This window comes from Vulpes lagopus, chromosome 21, assembly GCF_018345385.1.
Source record: "Vulpes lagopus strain Blue_001 chromosome 21, ASM1834538v1, whole genome shotgun sequence".
NCBI classification, from domain to species: domain Eukaryota; kingdom Metazoa; phylum Chordata; class Mammalia; order Carnivora; family Canidae; genus Vulpes; species Vulpes lagopus.
Genome location: NC_054844.1, coordinates 40,024,693 through 40,039,381, shown reverse-complemented (window position 1 = coordinate 40,039,381; position 14,689 = coordinate 40,024,693). Strand labels below are relative to the sequence as shown.

General features: G+C 48.9%; 2 protein-coding genes across 2 annotated transcripts; one reads left to right on the top strand and one right to left on the bottom strand.

The window, feature by feature from the left end:
• Nucleotides 1–944: 944 nt before the first annotated feature.
• On the top strand, nucleotides 945–4,045 carry FKBP11 (FKBP prolyl isomerase 11). Its single transcript, XM_041736126.1, has 6 exons — nucleotides 945–1,307; nucleotides 1,441–1,506; nucleotides 1,737–1,824; nucleotides 2,101–2,134; nucleotides 2,496–2,566; nucleotides 3,809–4,045. Exons 1-6 carry the CDS (start codon nucleotides 1,170–1,172, stop codon nucleotides 4,024–4,026), a joined length of 615 nt encoding a protein of 204 aa, XP_041592060.1. The 5' UTR covers nucleotides 945–1,169; the 3' UTR covers nucleotides 4,027–4,045.
• A 375-nt stretch (nucleotides 4,046–4,420) lies between these two features.
• CCDC65 (coiled-coil domain containing 65) lies at nucleotides 4,421–14,348 on the bottom strand. The gene is made up of 8 exons (XM_041736123.1): nucleotides 14,022–14,348; nucleotides 13,279–13,446; nucleotides 8,460–8,629; nucleotides 7,796–7,934; nucleotides 6,275–6,469; nucleotides 5,438–5,656; nucleotides 4,917–5,069; nucleotides 4,421–4,806 (listed from the first exon to the last, which is right to left on the bottom strand). The coding sequence occupies exons 1-8, from the start codon at nucleotides 14,151–14,153 to the stop codon at nucleotides 4,489–4,491; spliced, it is 1,494 nt and encodes a 497-aa protein (XP_041592057.1). The 5' UTR covers nucleotides 14,154–14,348; the 3' UTR covers nucleotides 4,421–4,488.
• Nucleotides 14,349–14,689: the final 341 nt, after the last annotated feature.

Sequence of the window (14,689 nt, the reverse complement as noted above, 5' to 3'; positions counted from 1 at the left end):
GATGACTTTTGGAGGGAGCAGAATTCAGTTGCCATGGCCTGAGTGGCCAGTGAGGGTTTAAATCATGCAGAAGGGGGCTGGTTGTATTGCCTGAAATAATTTAAAACCCCTTGGGATATCTGACTGGCTCAATCTGTGGAGCATGAAACTGGATTGGGGTTGTGAGATCAAGCCCCACATTGGGCAAAATAAATAAAAATAAAAACTAGATCCTTGCACATACATAAAAGGGTAATAGGTAGTTGCCCTTTTGACAAGCTTGCTGGTAAGGGGGGAGGGATACAATGGTGTCAGGAAAAGATCAGGGATTCCCCCATCCTTACAGAAAAACAGCTCCTGGCTCTTAGAAATTAGCTTTCCAAAGAACAGGGAGACAGGACAGCTCCCTGCCTCCTTTTGGGCATATGACCTCCAGAAATTCAAGCTGAAGGGCTGGAGGTGGGAGAGAGATGCCATCTTTAAAACTGTTGGGTCTTGGGCAGCCCCCAGGGCTCAGCGGTTTAGCGCTGCCTTGGCCCAGGGCATGATCCTGGAGACCCGGGATCGGGTCCCAGTCAGGTTCTCTGCATGGAGCCTGCTTCTCCCTCTGCCTCTGTCTCTGCCTCTCTCTCTCTCTGTTTCTCAATAAATAAAATCTTAAAACAACCACAACAACTGTGGGGTCTTAAAATTGGGTGGGATGAGCCACCCGGACACTGCCAGGACAGGTGTGAAGAGACGGATCTAAATAGGAAAGAGCAGAAAGCAAACAGCCTGGCCTCGGGCAATCCTGAATGTTGTCTGTCGTCACCCAGCTAGGAGACCTTGGGCCGGTTACGTGACCCGAGCACCCAGCTCCTCATCTGTAAAATGGAAACAATTACGCCTACCCCTGGGTGGTTTTGAGGATCCCCCACAAGTGACTGGCGCACAGTAGGTAACCGTAGGTGGGTGCACTTAAGTGATGCAGCCCCTCGCTCTGGGCCGCCCGGCTAACAGCGGGGCTCAGAGGGCGGGGAGGGCTCCCGCGCCTCCTCCCTCCAGGAGGTGGGGACAGGGTGGAGGAAGGGCGGCTGGAGGAGGAGCTGCGCGCCGCGGCCCGCCCCGTCCCGTCCAGTCCCGCCTGGGCGCCCAGGGCACCGCCGTCCCGGCCGCCGCCCGCGCAGCCCGAGCCGGCCCCCCGCGCAGTCATGAGCCCGCGCCCCTCGGCCCCCCGGCGCCGGCGGCTGCTGCTGCTGCTGCTGCTGCTGCTCGGCGGCGCGGTCGGCCGGGCCGAGGCGGAGTTTGAAACCGAAAGTCCCGTCCGGACCCTGCAAGTGGAGACCCTGGTGAGAGCGAGCCCGGGGCTGCGGCCGCTGGGCCTCGGGAGGGAGCGGCGGGGTCCGGCGAACCCCGAGCGGGGCCGGGGCGGGGGGCCGGGGTCCCCGGAGGCGCCTGCGTGACGCCGAGGTCCCGCCCCAGGTGCAGCCCCCCGAGCCCTGTGCGGAGCCCGCGGCTTTCGGAGACACGCTGCACATACACTACACGGTGAGGGGCCCGGCGGGGCGGGGCGGGGCGGGCCGCGAGGGGGCGGCGCCCCGCGGGCACACGTCAGCCTTGGCGGGGACACGTGGCGGGGGGGCGGGGCGGGGGCCCGGGTCGCGGAGCACGTGGCGGGGGGAGGGGCTGCTCCGGGTTCGGCCGCGGCCCGGCGGGGGCGGGGGACGGGGGGCAGAGCTGGCCCGCTAGGTGCGCGTCCCGCTGCTCTCTCCCCACAGGGCAGCCTGGTGGACGGACGCATTATTGACACTTCCCTGACCAGGGACCCTCTGGTTATAGAACTTGGCCAGAAGCAGGTGATCCCAGGTGTGTGACCCGCGCCTCCCACTCTCTCTTCCCAGCCCAAGCCCTTAGCCTCTTCAGTCCTAAGCCACCTTGGAAGTGCCCCCCCAGGCCTCCACCGGCCACCTCCTGAGGTTCGAACCCCACTTCTGACACTCCTTTTGCCCCACACCCCACTGGCAACCAAGGATCTGAGAAGTGGGGTGCTCAGTTGAGGGTCGTGGGGAGACTTTGATCCTCCTGTCCTGGGATTTGGGGAACGTAGGGAGCTTCCTGTTCAGTTGTGTCTTCTTTCTCAAGGTCTGGAGCAGAGCCTTCTAGACATGTGTGTGGGGTGAGTATCTGGGCAGGGGTGGGCTGGGTACCCCCTTTGCATGGCTGGAGGCTTACTTTGCTATCCTTGCTCCTAGAGGAGGGAGGAGAATGTCATGATAAAGGCTTGGCACTGAGCAGGTCCAGGTCATTGGGACCCCTAAGGGCATCCAAAACTGCTGGGCCCGTCTGGCTGTGGGTTTTGTTGGAGGCGTTGAGGCATGTACAGAGGGGACAGAGGCCTTTCCTGGTCGTCCTGTCTGGTGCTCAGGTGGGAAAGTGCATGTATTAGGGTGAATATGCGGGGAATGGGCTTCAGATGGACTGAGGCCACTGGCCCACCTGGCCCCACCTCTAGCTGTGATGTGCATTCCCTCCCTCAGAGAGAAGCGAAGGGCAATCATTCCTTCTCACTTGGCCTATGGAAAACGGGGATTTCCACCATCTATCCCAGGTAATCTGACTAGGACTCTCTCTGAGGCAATCAAAATACCCAGTCCCTAAGAGCTACCAGACACTACACACTTTGGAGCTTGAGAAAGTCCAAACCCAGTTTGCTGAAAAGGACAGGGGTGGCTGGGGCCTCCTGCATGGCTGCTTCTTTCCTCTTCAGCTCACCAACAGAGACTAGAGACATACAACCTGATAAGGCTACCTGGCTTGCCCTCTGGCAGAGAGCGGCTTTTGAGGGAGGAGACACCTGCTTGAACCACTTGGGTCTGTTGCCTATGCTACCCCTCTCAGAACTCTAGACTTTTTCCTGCCTTTTCTCCACAACTCCAACCTGTGTCATTTGTGCAGTTGGCACGGCTTCTCACCACATCCCCACCCCTTCTTTCAGTCTCCACCAGGGAAGAGGCAGTAAAAATAATCGCAGACAAGTAATTCACACCAAAGCCAAACAAAAAACAACTGTTTATAGAGCCCACTCTATATCTATAACTTTAAAAGCTGTCAACAGGTCATTGGACAGATTTCCTAAGATGCAGATCTCTTGCTCTGGGTTATAACAAATGTTCTGTTAGCTAAAATGTTTTGTACTTCAGAGCAATAGGATAAAAGATCTTATCTTAGTTCCAACTTAGAAGAAGAATCCGAAAGAGGGTCATGGGACTAAAGAAAAACTCTTTTTACCCAAAGCACTGTTATCTCCCCATTTCCAGTGTTTGCATTTCTCCGCTGACTCACTCCTGTTCATTCACCCGCTCCTTAAGCCACGTCCTTCTTCCTCTCCAGCTCTTATGTTGAAACATCTGTGTTTTCTAACAGTCACACTGCATATGCTCGTTAGTTGGTGTAGTTGGTGACATTTTAAATTGTCTAGGTTAAATCCAGTTAATTTCAGCCCTGCAAAGATTCTATCAATGCGGGTATTTGGATTGGGAATACAGTTAGCATAGAAATTCTCTCACTTTTAAATGGAGAACAGCCTGTATGTATCCACAGAAAGTTTCCCTGTCCTGTCAAAGACTTGCAGCTGAACACAAGCCACACTTGTAGACTTGGGGCACACATAACTATTATCCATGGACTATGCTCATAACCTTTCTCTGCTTCTGTCTAAAGGAACTCAACACGCTTAAATCTAGCCAGCTTCACAGTCGTTGCTGTAGTGTGGCCTGCCCTCCTTTCATTTAGATTCTGAGCCCTGGATAAAATACAGAGATTCTAACCCTCCCCTCCTCTCTGCCTCCAGCGGATGCAGTGCTGCAGTTTGATGTGGAGCTGATTGCACTGATCCGAGCCAACTACTGGCAAAAGCTGGTGAAGGGCATTTTGCCTCTGGTAGGCATGGCCATGGTGCCAGCCCTGCTGGGCCTCATTGGGTATCACCTATACAAAAAGGCCAGCAGACCTAAAGTCTCCAAAAAGAAGCTCAAGGAAGAGAAACGAAACAAGAGCAAAAAGAAATAATAAATAATCTTTAAAAATGTCTTTGCATTCTTCACCTGATACTTTCTGAGGCTACTTCTGTAAGTGGGAATGAGGCAAAGGGCTGGGGAAAAAGGCATCCTGAGTTGGATGTTGCCTGACATTGGGGTGGTTGGAGGCTTTGGATCACCCCCTTTCCCTGCCTCTTCTTGTCCTTATTGCCAAGGACCTGCTCTTGAATCTTCCCATAGGGACTCTTATGTCCTGAAGTTATGGGTTTTGGTCTTCATAATGCCCAGACTCTAGGAAGCAGTGCTTCATTGAACAGTGAGCCTCCTGATAATTGCCTAGCCATTGTTTCCACTCTCTGGGGCCACTGTGTTCCTAGTATCTTCCAAGTAGACTGCCATATGGCAAACATAGAAAGAGCTCACGATCCTCATGGAAATTTTTAATAGTCCTCGGGTCTCTCAAGAAATTGGGGTTTGAAAAGATTTTCTCCTATCACAGGATGTGGGAGATCACATGGGCTGCTTCAATGATGTTGTAAGTGGTTGGAGGTGGTTTATCACCTGGCTGGGTGGTAGGTGTGGGCAAAGGCTGGGGTAAGTTACTTCGATGGTTGACGATAAAGAGTGGGTTGAGCTGGCTCAGCACTTCGTCACTCACTGAGATGCCATCCAAGTACTGCTTCAGCATCTCCCGCAACTTCCCATTGATTTCTAACAACTGGGCATGTCTATATTGGAGGCTCAGCTGCTCCAGTTTCACTTTGTTGTACCTTTTCCAGAAATTCTCCATCCCTGTGTAGTTCACTATCACCTGGGAGTTGAGGTAAAGGGAGAAGGTATGTATTGAGGCTTAGTAAACGCAGCCCAGTGCCCCGTCTTCCCCAGCCTTGGGTGATAGACTCTGGGCCCTGGGAACTTTACCTTTGCGAGCTCCTCAGTAAGCTCCTCTGGGTAGATTTCTTCTATCTTCTCCTGCTCCTCAGGAGTCAATACTGATGAATAGAAAGGCAGCACTTTTTCTTCCTCTGTTTCAAATTTCCTACATATTTCAGCAAGTTTCAGGATCTTTTCACCCTATCAGAAGCAGGAAGAGACCTTTTATTAGGAAAGGGTACGGAGGGGAAATAGTGGAGTTGGTTCCCTTGCTTAAACCCAGGGAACCTATTCATCCAAATGTGAGATAAGAATAACGAATACATTTAACACAGAGTGCTTACTAGGCTCCAAGCACTAGTCCTAAGTATTTTACATTCTTAGCAAATTCATTATTAAATTCATTCCATTTAAAATGTGAGAGAGGAGGGAACATGGAATGAAAAAGGTAGTCCGGTATCCACTGGGGCGGGAAGCAGGAGAAAGGCCCTCCACCTCTCTCAAACCCCTTTCACTTCGCAGGGAGCCAAGTTCCTTGGTTTTGTTTTGACTGCCTTCTCCCCTGTTACCTTATCAACGATCTTTCTCAGGGCCTTGAGGGTGGCATTACTTTCCATGGTGAGTTTGACTAAGTTTTCCTGCGATAGTTCCCGGGCCTGGGTCCTTTGGGCCTTAAATTTTCGCAGTTGAGCAAGGATCAGTTCCTTGTCCTTACGAATGTACTGGTTTTGCTCTTCACTCTCACGGCTGTGCACCAGAATCTTACTTTTTAAAATAATTATGGCGTCCTGGAGGAACAGAGTAGATTATTATTATTATTATTATTATTTTATAAAGATTTTAGGGCAGCCCCCATGGCGCAGCGGTTTAGTGCCGCCTGCAGCCTGGGGTGTGATCCTGGAGACCCGGAATCGAGTCCCATGTCAGGCTCCCTGCGTGGAGCCTGCTTCTCCCTCTGCCTGTGTCTCTGCCTCTCTCTCTCTCTCTCTGTGTGTGTCTCTATGAATAAATAAAAAATATTTTTAAAAAATAGAGAAAAAAAAGATTTGATTTTATTTATTCATGAGAGACAGAGAGGCAGAGACACAGGCAGAGGGAGAAGCAGGCTCCATGCAGGGAGCCCGACATGGGACTCGATTCCAGGACTCTAGGATCACACCCTGGCCTGAAGGTGGTGCTAAACTGCTGAGCCACTCGGGCTGTCCAGGAACAGAGTAGATTAGAGGAAACATTTGATTGACTAGCTGCCAGTCTTCAGTGAGACAGGTAAAAGGACAATATGGGGACTGAAATCCAAGGATATTGTCTTTCCCCAGCCACTGACAGAGTCCAGTAGAAATTGGGAGAAGATGACCAAGGGATAACGGAACAGTTAAAGCAGAGTATTTCCAGTTGGCTGCACTAACCTGTAGTCTCTGAATTTTTTTCATCTGTGCTTCAATCTCTTTGGAGCTCTTCTCATCTTTTACCTTCAGAGTCTCAAAGGCGATCTTTTGGTCTTCTGTGGCATCAGTGTAATTCTTGAGTGCTTCCTGGAACCTTCTCCACAGATCTACTATATTCTCCAGTTGCAGTCTGAGAAAATGCTTCTTTTCTAAATTCTAGGAAGTGGCACCAAAATAGCCAGTGCTTAGAATTACTGTATTAGGACCCTTTTACTGCCTCTAGCAACCTCATGCTCTTGAACTGTGTACAACCTAGTACAGGGCAGAGGTCACCAATGAAAATATCTGCAAAGACCAGGTGGATAATATAAGTGCTGTAAGCTAGAGGGAGCCTGTGGTGAACCAGAGAAGAAATGCTCCACAGGTGTTTGGGGTAGAGGGTTTTTTTCTTTTTTTTTTTTCAAAAGAAGCTAAAATTTGGATTTTTATGTGAAATCTCCCAATTTTAATTTTTATTTAAAAAACTTTTTATTTTTTTATTTTTATATTTATTTATTTATTTATGATAGTCACAGAGAGAGAAAGACAGGAGAGACACAGGCAGAGGGAGAAGCAGGCTCCATGCACCGGGAGCCCGACGTGGGTTTCGATCCCGGGTCTCCAGGATCGCGCCCTGGGCCAAAGGCAGGCGCCAGACCGCTGCACCACCCAGGGATCCCCCTAAAAAACTTTTTAAAAATTAATTAGGCTCCATGCACAGCGTGGGGCTTGAACTAATGACCCGAGATCAAGAGTTGCATGCTCTACAGACTGAGCCATCCAAGCACCACCCCTGAAATCTCCCAATTTTTAAATTTACAAAAAGGAAAAAATAAAAAAAATGTTTAAAAATTAAAAAATAAATAAAAATTTACAAAAAGGACACCTGGGTGGCTCAGTGGTTGGGCATCTGCCTTTGGCTCAGGGTGTGATCCCAGGGTCCTGGGATCGAGTCCCACATTGGGCTTCTTGCTCGTAGCTTGCTTCTCCTCCCTGTGCCTCTCTCTGCCTCTCTCTGTGTCTCATGAATAAATAAAATCTTTAAAAAATAAAATAAAAATAAAATTTTACAGAACACTGTGGAGAAAAAAAAAAAAAGAGCTCCATGCCCAAACCTAGGTCTGCAGGAAAGCTAAGTTTGTAGCCTCCAGGATGGTGGAAATCACTCTGGGCCAAGGACAGACCTGGATTCTCCTGGTTCTACCCCAAAGCAGCAGCATAACTTTGGCAGGTCATTTTACTCTGTTGGGCCTTAGTTTCTTCATCTACAAATCACAGGGGTGAAGCCAAATGAGCTCCGTGGTGCCTTTTAACTCTAAAACGCATTTCCTTGGCATTTCAGAACGGTTCTGTCCCGACCAGTTTCTACAAAATTACAAAATGCATTAGGGGCATAGGCATTTTGTTGGTTGTGCTCATTAGGTGTCTCTAGGGCCTCCAGCGGCCTTGACCATTTTTCTCTCCCTCTCTCCCAGCTCTTGCCCAACTACTCTCCCTTCATACCTTGTTTTTGAGATCATCCCACATGCTCTGGAACTCCAGCTTACTTTCATACTCAGAATCTATATAGTTCTGCTCCATGGCCATGAAGACATCTTGTAGGTAGTGAATCTCTTTTTCATGTTGGTCAATGATTGTCTTCCTGTGGGAGATAAGACACTGTCCCTGCTCTGAGGGATAAAGTGTACGGACCAACAATGACAACTCCAAGCAGTGCATAATAACAAATGATATGAGTGGTACAGACTCCAAGGTACTGAAGGATCAGAGAGAGAGCATAGACTCTATTCTTTTTAGGGTCAGAAAGAGGGAATAAGATTAATAGGTATTGCATTCACATGTACAAAAGGCTGAAAAGTGCAAAGGTTTCAGTAAGAAGTCTCCCTCTCCTCCCTGTCCCCTGCCAGATGGGTTAGATTTTGAGACCTGAAGGTAGGTGGTGAGGGTGTTACAGACAGAGAGCTGGCATGGGCATAGGGAGGCTAAAGCCACAAGCTTCAGCCTGCATTAATTTAGAAGAAACCCTGGATGTTCTCTGCTGGGGGTCATGTCATGAGCAAGGTGGGATGCTCCAAGTTGCTGGCCACCTGTTCAGAGGTAGCTCCTTGACACGGGCTCTGGGTACTCGCCTGGACTCAATCCCTCATCTCCTCTTAGGCCCCCATACCTTTCTGTCTCAAACTCTTTGGTTAAGGCTTCCAGCTCTGTGTTGTAACTTTCCTCTAGGAGGTTGAGCCGGCATCTCTGCAGGGCTAAGAGCTGGTCAATGCTGTGCAGGTGGCTGCGCAGGGCATGGGCATACTGCTCCTCTGCTTCTGACAGGTCCCTGGCTAAAGACTGGGTAGGAAACAGAGAGTTACCATTTTGGCTGAATGGCATCAGTGTGAGAAAATACAGATGTGTTCAGCTGGATGGCATGAATGGCATTTTCCCCTAGTTCCTGATGCCAGCTCTTTGGCTCCAGGAGTGCTGGTTCTCCCACTCATGACTGGAAAGTAAGAGTGGCATCAGAGAACCCCATGTAGCCAGGCAGGATCCTAGGGACAACAGACATTTACACTGATGAGGCTGCCACCAAAAGGAATCGAGGATTCTTGGGGAAATGGCTGCTCCAAGTCTAAGGCAGAAAATAAACAAGTAGAACCTAGGGTATCTTGTACTAGATGGCAAAGCAGCTATGAAGGACCAATAGGGTCATGGCAAAAGAACTCAGGAACCAAGAAAAGTGTCTCACTGTGGCAGATTATACCTTCCAAAGAGGGGCATAACCATATCTGCTGTCCTACAATCTTCTGCAATGTGACTCTTGATCTCAGCGTTGTGAGTTTGAACCCCACATTGGGTGTGGAGGTAACTTGAAAATAAAATCTTAAAAGTGAATGAAACAAAAAGGATTTAGTGAATGCCTACATGATCCAGGGACCTTGAGCCACTCACTGTAAACTACCACAACCTCTAGGCAGAGCTAGCTTTTACCTTGTATGTTTGAAACAGGATCTTTGGAAATAGGTGCTGATAATGGAAGCCTCTTCATTCACTCAGCCAATGTTTACTAAACCTGTCATGTCCCAGCACTGTGCTGACTGCCAAGGATCCAGGGATGAAAAGACATGCTCATTGCCCCCAAAGGAGTTTGCAGTCCTGGATGCCTGGGTGGCTAAGTGGTTGAACGTCTGTCTTTGGCTCAGGGCGTGATCCCAGAGTCCCAGAATCGAGTCCCACTTCAGGCTCCCTGCATGGAGCCTGCTTCTCCCTCTGCCTATGTCTCTGCTTCTCTCTCTCTCTCTCTCTCTCTGTCTGTCTCTCTCTCTCTCTGGCTGTCACGAATAAATAAATAAAATCTTTTTAAAAAAAGGAGCTTGCAGTCTTGCAGTAGGAAAGGAGTTATATAAACAGAAAATTACAGTATAACATGGAAATTGCTATGAGATTAATGATTTACCAGTGACAATAGGATATGAAAGATAAATAAATAAATAAATAAATAAATAAATAAATAAATAAATAACTGAGTGCCTCTCTCTGCCGAAGAGCACTGGGAAAGGCTTCACAGGACAGATGTCATTTGTAGCACTCCTGAAGCAGTGAGAGTTTGCCAAGAAGACTGAAGAAATAGGGAAAAGAGAATTCCAGATAGAGGGAACAGCATGTGCAAAAACACAGGTAAGAAACAAGGCTGGCTGCGTGAACCATCTTGACCATCTCTGACCGTCTTTCCCTGGGGTTTGCATTTTTTCCTGTGGAAGAAGGGAGCCACTAAAATTTAAACAGTGAAATAACAGGATCAGCTTTTCGTTTCAAAAAGATAATCCTGGCAGTTGTGTTGACGGTCATCTCAAGGTAGCTGGGCATGAAGGCTGGAAGACAGGAGACTCTTGGAGCAGTCCATATGAGAGAAGATGCCCAGGTCTCAGCTGCAGCAGGACAGTGGGGAAGGAGAGGAGGGTATGGCTTTGAAAAATACATAGGCAGAAGATTTATACAAAGCTTAGTAACAGAAGGCGAGGATGGAGGCAAAACCTAGGAAAATTCCCAGATTTCTGTGTTGGGTGGTTTGGTGAATGGCACTGGCCACCTGATTTTAGTATTTGTGCTGCTGAAGTGAGCACTGGCCACCTGAATACAGAGTAAGGAAGACTAGAGTGTGGAAGAATTGGTTTGGGTCTGGCCCGGGAAGGGGAAACTCCTGAGTTTGGTTGGGGGGGACAATGCAACAGCCAGGAACAGATATCTAGGAATCTTAAATAGAATGACATGGAACTCATGAAAGAAATCCAGGCTGGTATTATAGACCTGGAAGTCATTAATATAAAACTGGTATTTTGGGGATCCCAGGTGGCTCAGCGGTTTGGCGCTGCCTTCAGCCCAGGGCCTGATCCTGGAGACCTGGGATCGAGTCCCGCATCAGGCTCCCTGGGTGGAGCCTGATTCTCCCTCTGCCTGTGTCTCTGCCCCTCTCTCTCTCTGTGACTCTCATGAATAAATAAATAAAATATTAAAAAAACAAAACAAAAAAAACCCTGGAATTTAAAGTCAGGACAATGAGGGGCGCCTGGATGGCTCAGTCAGTTGAGCAGCTGACTCTTGGTTTTAGCTGGGGTGATCTCAGGGTCATGGGATTGAGCCCTCCATCAGGCTCCATTGGGCTCCATCGGAGCAGGAGGCTACTTGAGATTCTCTCCTTCTCTTCCCAATTCATGATCGCTTGCTCTAAATAAATAAATAAAATATTAAAAAAAAAAATAAAGTCAGGGGCACCTGAGTGGCTCAGTGAGCATCTGCCTTTGGCTCAGGTCGTGAATCAAGTTCCCGGAGTCCTGGAATCAAGTCCCGCATCAGGCTCCCCTTGGGGAGCCTGCTTCTCCCTCTGCCTGTGTCTCTGCCTCTCTCTCTCTCTCTCTCTGTGTCTCTCATGAATAAATAAATAAAAGAGGGAGAGAATCTTAAGCTGGCTCCATGCAGAGAGCCTGATGTGGGACTTGATCCTAGGACTCTAGGATCACGCCCTGGGCCGAAGGCAGGCACTAAACCGCTGAGCTACCAGGGACCCAAATAAATAAAATCTTTAAAAAAGTAAAGTCAGGGTAGTGAGCATGATTGTTTAGGCCCTCACCACCTGGTTAAAGGGTGAGATGGCCAGATTCAGAAACGTCGGAAATGCTAAAGTTCAGGTGATGGAGAGAGGAAGATAAATTCACAAAGGGGATTGGATATATATCCCAGAGGCAGAAGAAAAGCCAGGAAGGAATGGTGTCATGGAAACCAAAGGGGAGTTTCAAGAAAGGGATGACCAAGAATGTTAGGGCCCCAGGGGCACTGGGTGGCTCAGTTGGCTGAGCATCTGACTTCCGTTTGGGTCGTGATCTTGGGGTCCTGGAATTGGTTCCCACATCACACTCTGTGCTCAGCAGGGAGTCTGCTTGGTCCTCTCCCTCTGCCCCTCTCTGCCTGTGTTCTCTCTCTCTCAAATAAATAAATAAAATATTTTAAAAAATGCCAATGCCACATAGCAGTCGGGTTAGATGAAGACTAAATAATGAAAAGTATCCATGATTCGGGCCTGGTAGTCTTTACCAGAACAACTTACTAGGGAAGAGTGGAAATCAGATGTGGGATACAGGATAAATAGGAAGTGAAGAAGTGCAGATAGCAAGTGAAGACCACTAACATTTGCACATTTAATACATTTCAGTTGTTCAGGAGTGACCCTGAAGGTGCTTAATTAGCAGTGTGTGATTTACCTAAGGCACCGACTGTAATCATTAGCTACAAAGCTGAAAGCTGATTGGCTTAAGGGTGAGCCTGACCACTGCTCAGCATCCCTAAATGAACACTGCGGGTTCTCTTCTTGGCAAGTGTTTGATAACTGCCAATAAAGGTGTGCAGAAGTCACTTAAAAAGCCATAAGACAAAAAAAAAAAGCCATAAGACATAACTGGTAGGGTGAGGAATTCTACTGTATAGTGGTTTTCACAAATCTGGGGACTCTTAATATGTATCACTTGACACTTGGCCATCTACTGAATTTTTCCCCCCATGAGTTAGGCTGTAGAGGAGGGATGTGCATTTTCAAGAGGGGGCATGCCAGGCTGACAATGTATATTTTACTGTTACAATGGGATTTCTGGGCTGTTGTTTTATGATAGAGCAGACTAAGGGGGAGTCAGTAAACAGAGGTTAAAAAGAGGATAAAAGAAGGGATATAGCAAAATCCCTTAGAAAAAAAGTGGTGTGGACTCAATCTCCCAAGAGCATAAGGATGGCTGATTGAGTGGGTTAGAGATCCAGAACTGCTCTTACCCATGGAGACCTGACTCATCCAAGGCCACTGAACTTGAACCAAAGGGGCCAACCGGAGTTTGGTTAAATAAAGCACTGGAGTCGGAATCAAGAAACTCATGCTCTGGTTCCAGCTCTCTTGCTGACTGGCTGTGTGACGTTGGGCAAGCCAGTACCTTCTCTGGAACTGGGTCCTCTCACATTGCAATGAAGACGTGAGACTAAGTTCAGGTCATTGGGTGATGTCTGCTGTGCCTTACAACTCTAACATTGTGTAGTGCTGGTTTCAGGCAGTAGATGAGCAAGGAAAATGGTTACCCTGAGGCGGGGGAGAGGGAGACCAGCCCAGTAGTCCATTTTTCATTTCAGTGAAAACTGGTATTACTAATGCCTGCTTCATTACAGCCTGCATCTTGTAAGGGCTTTAAGATTAAAAAATTCTGGGTGCCTGGGTGGCTCAGTTGGTTAAGTGTCTGCCTCTTGATTTTGGCTCAGGTCACGGTCTCAAGGTTGTGAGATCAAGTCCCACCAGGTTCCACTCCACTCTGGGCATGGAGCCTGCTTAAGTTTCTCTCTCTCTCTCTCTCTCCCTTTCCTTCTGCCCCTCCCTCCCTCTCTAAAAAAAAAAAAAAAAAAAAAAAGGCAGCCAGGTTCAAATGTTTGTTTAGGCAGCCAGGTTCAAGTGTTTCCTTGGCAGGAGCGCGTACCTTGATGACACTGTCTTTGCAGTCCACCACTCGTTCAAATGTTTGGCTGAGGATCTCGATGTCCTTGTGAAGCTCTCTGGTCTTGACTTCTCTAAGGACCGTTCTCCACTGTGTGTTAATCTTGTTAAGGTTCAGAACACTGTTGTGCTCCTCCTTGGCCAGCTTGTCCTGTGTGAAGGAATAAATACACCCCAGGAGGTCAGGGCCTCCTAAAGCCTTGTTATGGTAAAAGAAACAAGATCACACGTTGCCACTGACCCCTTACCCTTTGTCTTTTCAGAAAGACCAAAGTTCCTGATGACTAACACTCAGGGAGTTCCTGTTCTTGTTTTTTGGGAGGGTCTGAAGTGAGACAGGAACAGCCTGATGGCACTTCAGGGAGGGCAGGGGTGAATTTCCTTCAGGTGAAGACATCAGAGCAGGATGTTGTTTGTAATGACCTGAATCCAGGGAGTGTGCCAGAATTTCAGAGAGCTTGGACAGCTGACAACACCTGCTATCCCCTCTGGGGCTCCATTGGGACCCTCAACCTCTATACCACTTGCCCCCCTACGTGCTTCACAAAGACCTGCCTCCTCCCCCAAACAATGTTGCCAGAAATCTAAGCATACTTGGGTTTCAAGATTTCCGGAGGAGGGGAGGCCAGCGTGGAAACAGGCTGCCACAATGAGAGGGTCAAGGCGACAGGACCAGTGCAGGGAGTGGGGTGGGGTTGGGCAGAGAGTAATGCAGAAAGCCATCACCTTCAGGAACTGGCTCAGGAGCCTCTCTTTCTTCTTGGCCATCTCCTCCTCTGCCAGCATCTTCTGCTGAAACAGAAGGAGCTGCTCCTCGTCGGACAGGGGCATCTTGGCCTTTTTCCCTTTCTTAGGCATAGCTGAATGGGGGGGTGGATCTAGGCGGGGATGCTCGGTCGGCTTTGGCCAGCTTTAGAGCAAGTAAAAGGAAAACAACCCCAGCCCAGAAAAGGGCCTTCTGGAAGTGCCTCTGGATGGCAGTGGGACCTTAGATCCTTGTCCTCGCACGAGAGAGAGCGTCTGGAGCCACAAGACGCGTCTACGTCTCCTAGCAACGGGGATGTCGCTAAGCTAGCGCTGAGACCGGCTGGGAGGAGAGACCCTGGCTTGGGGCGCCCTCTGCTGCCCGGAGGACCGCACTCAGTTTTGGAGAGAGCCTGCTGTTTTTTTTTGTTTGTTTGCTTGTTTGTTTGTTTGTTTTTAAGGGTTTTATTTATTTATTCACGAGAGACACAGAGAGAAAGAGAGAGACACAGACAGAGGGAGAAGCAGGCTCCATGCAGGGAGCCCGATGCGGGACTCGATCCCAGGACTCTGGGATCACACCCGGGCCCAAGGCAGGCACTCAACCGCTGAGCCACCCAGGGATCCCAAGAGCATGGTTTCACCTCTCA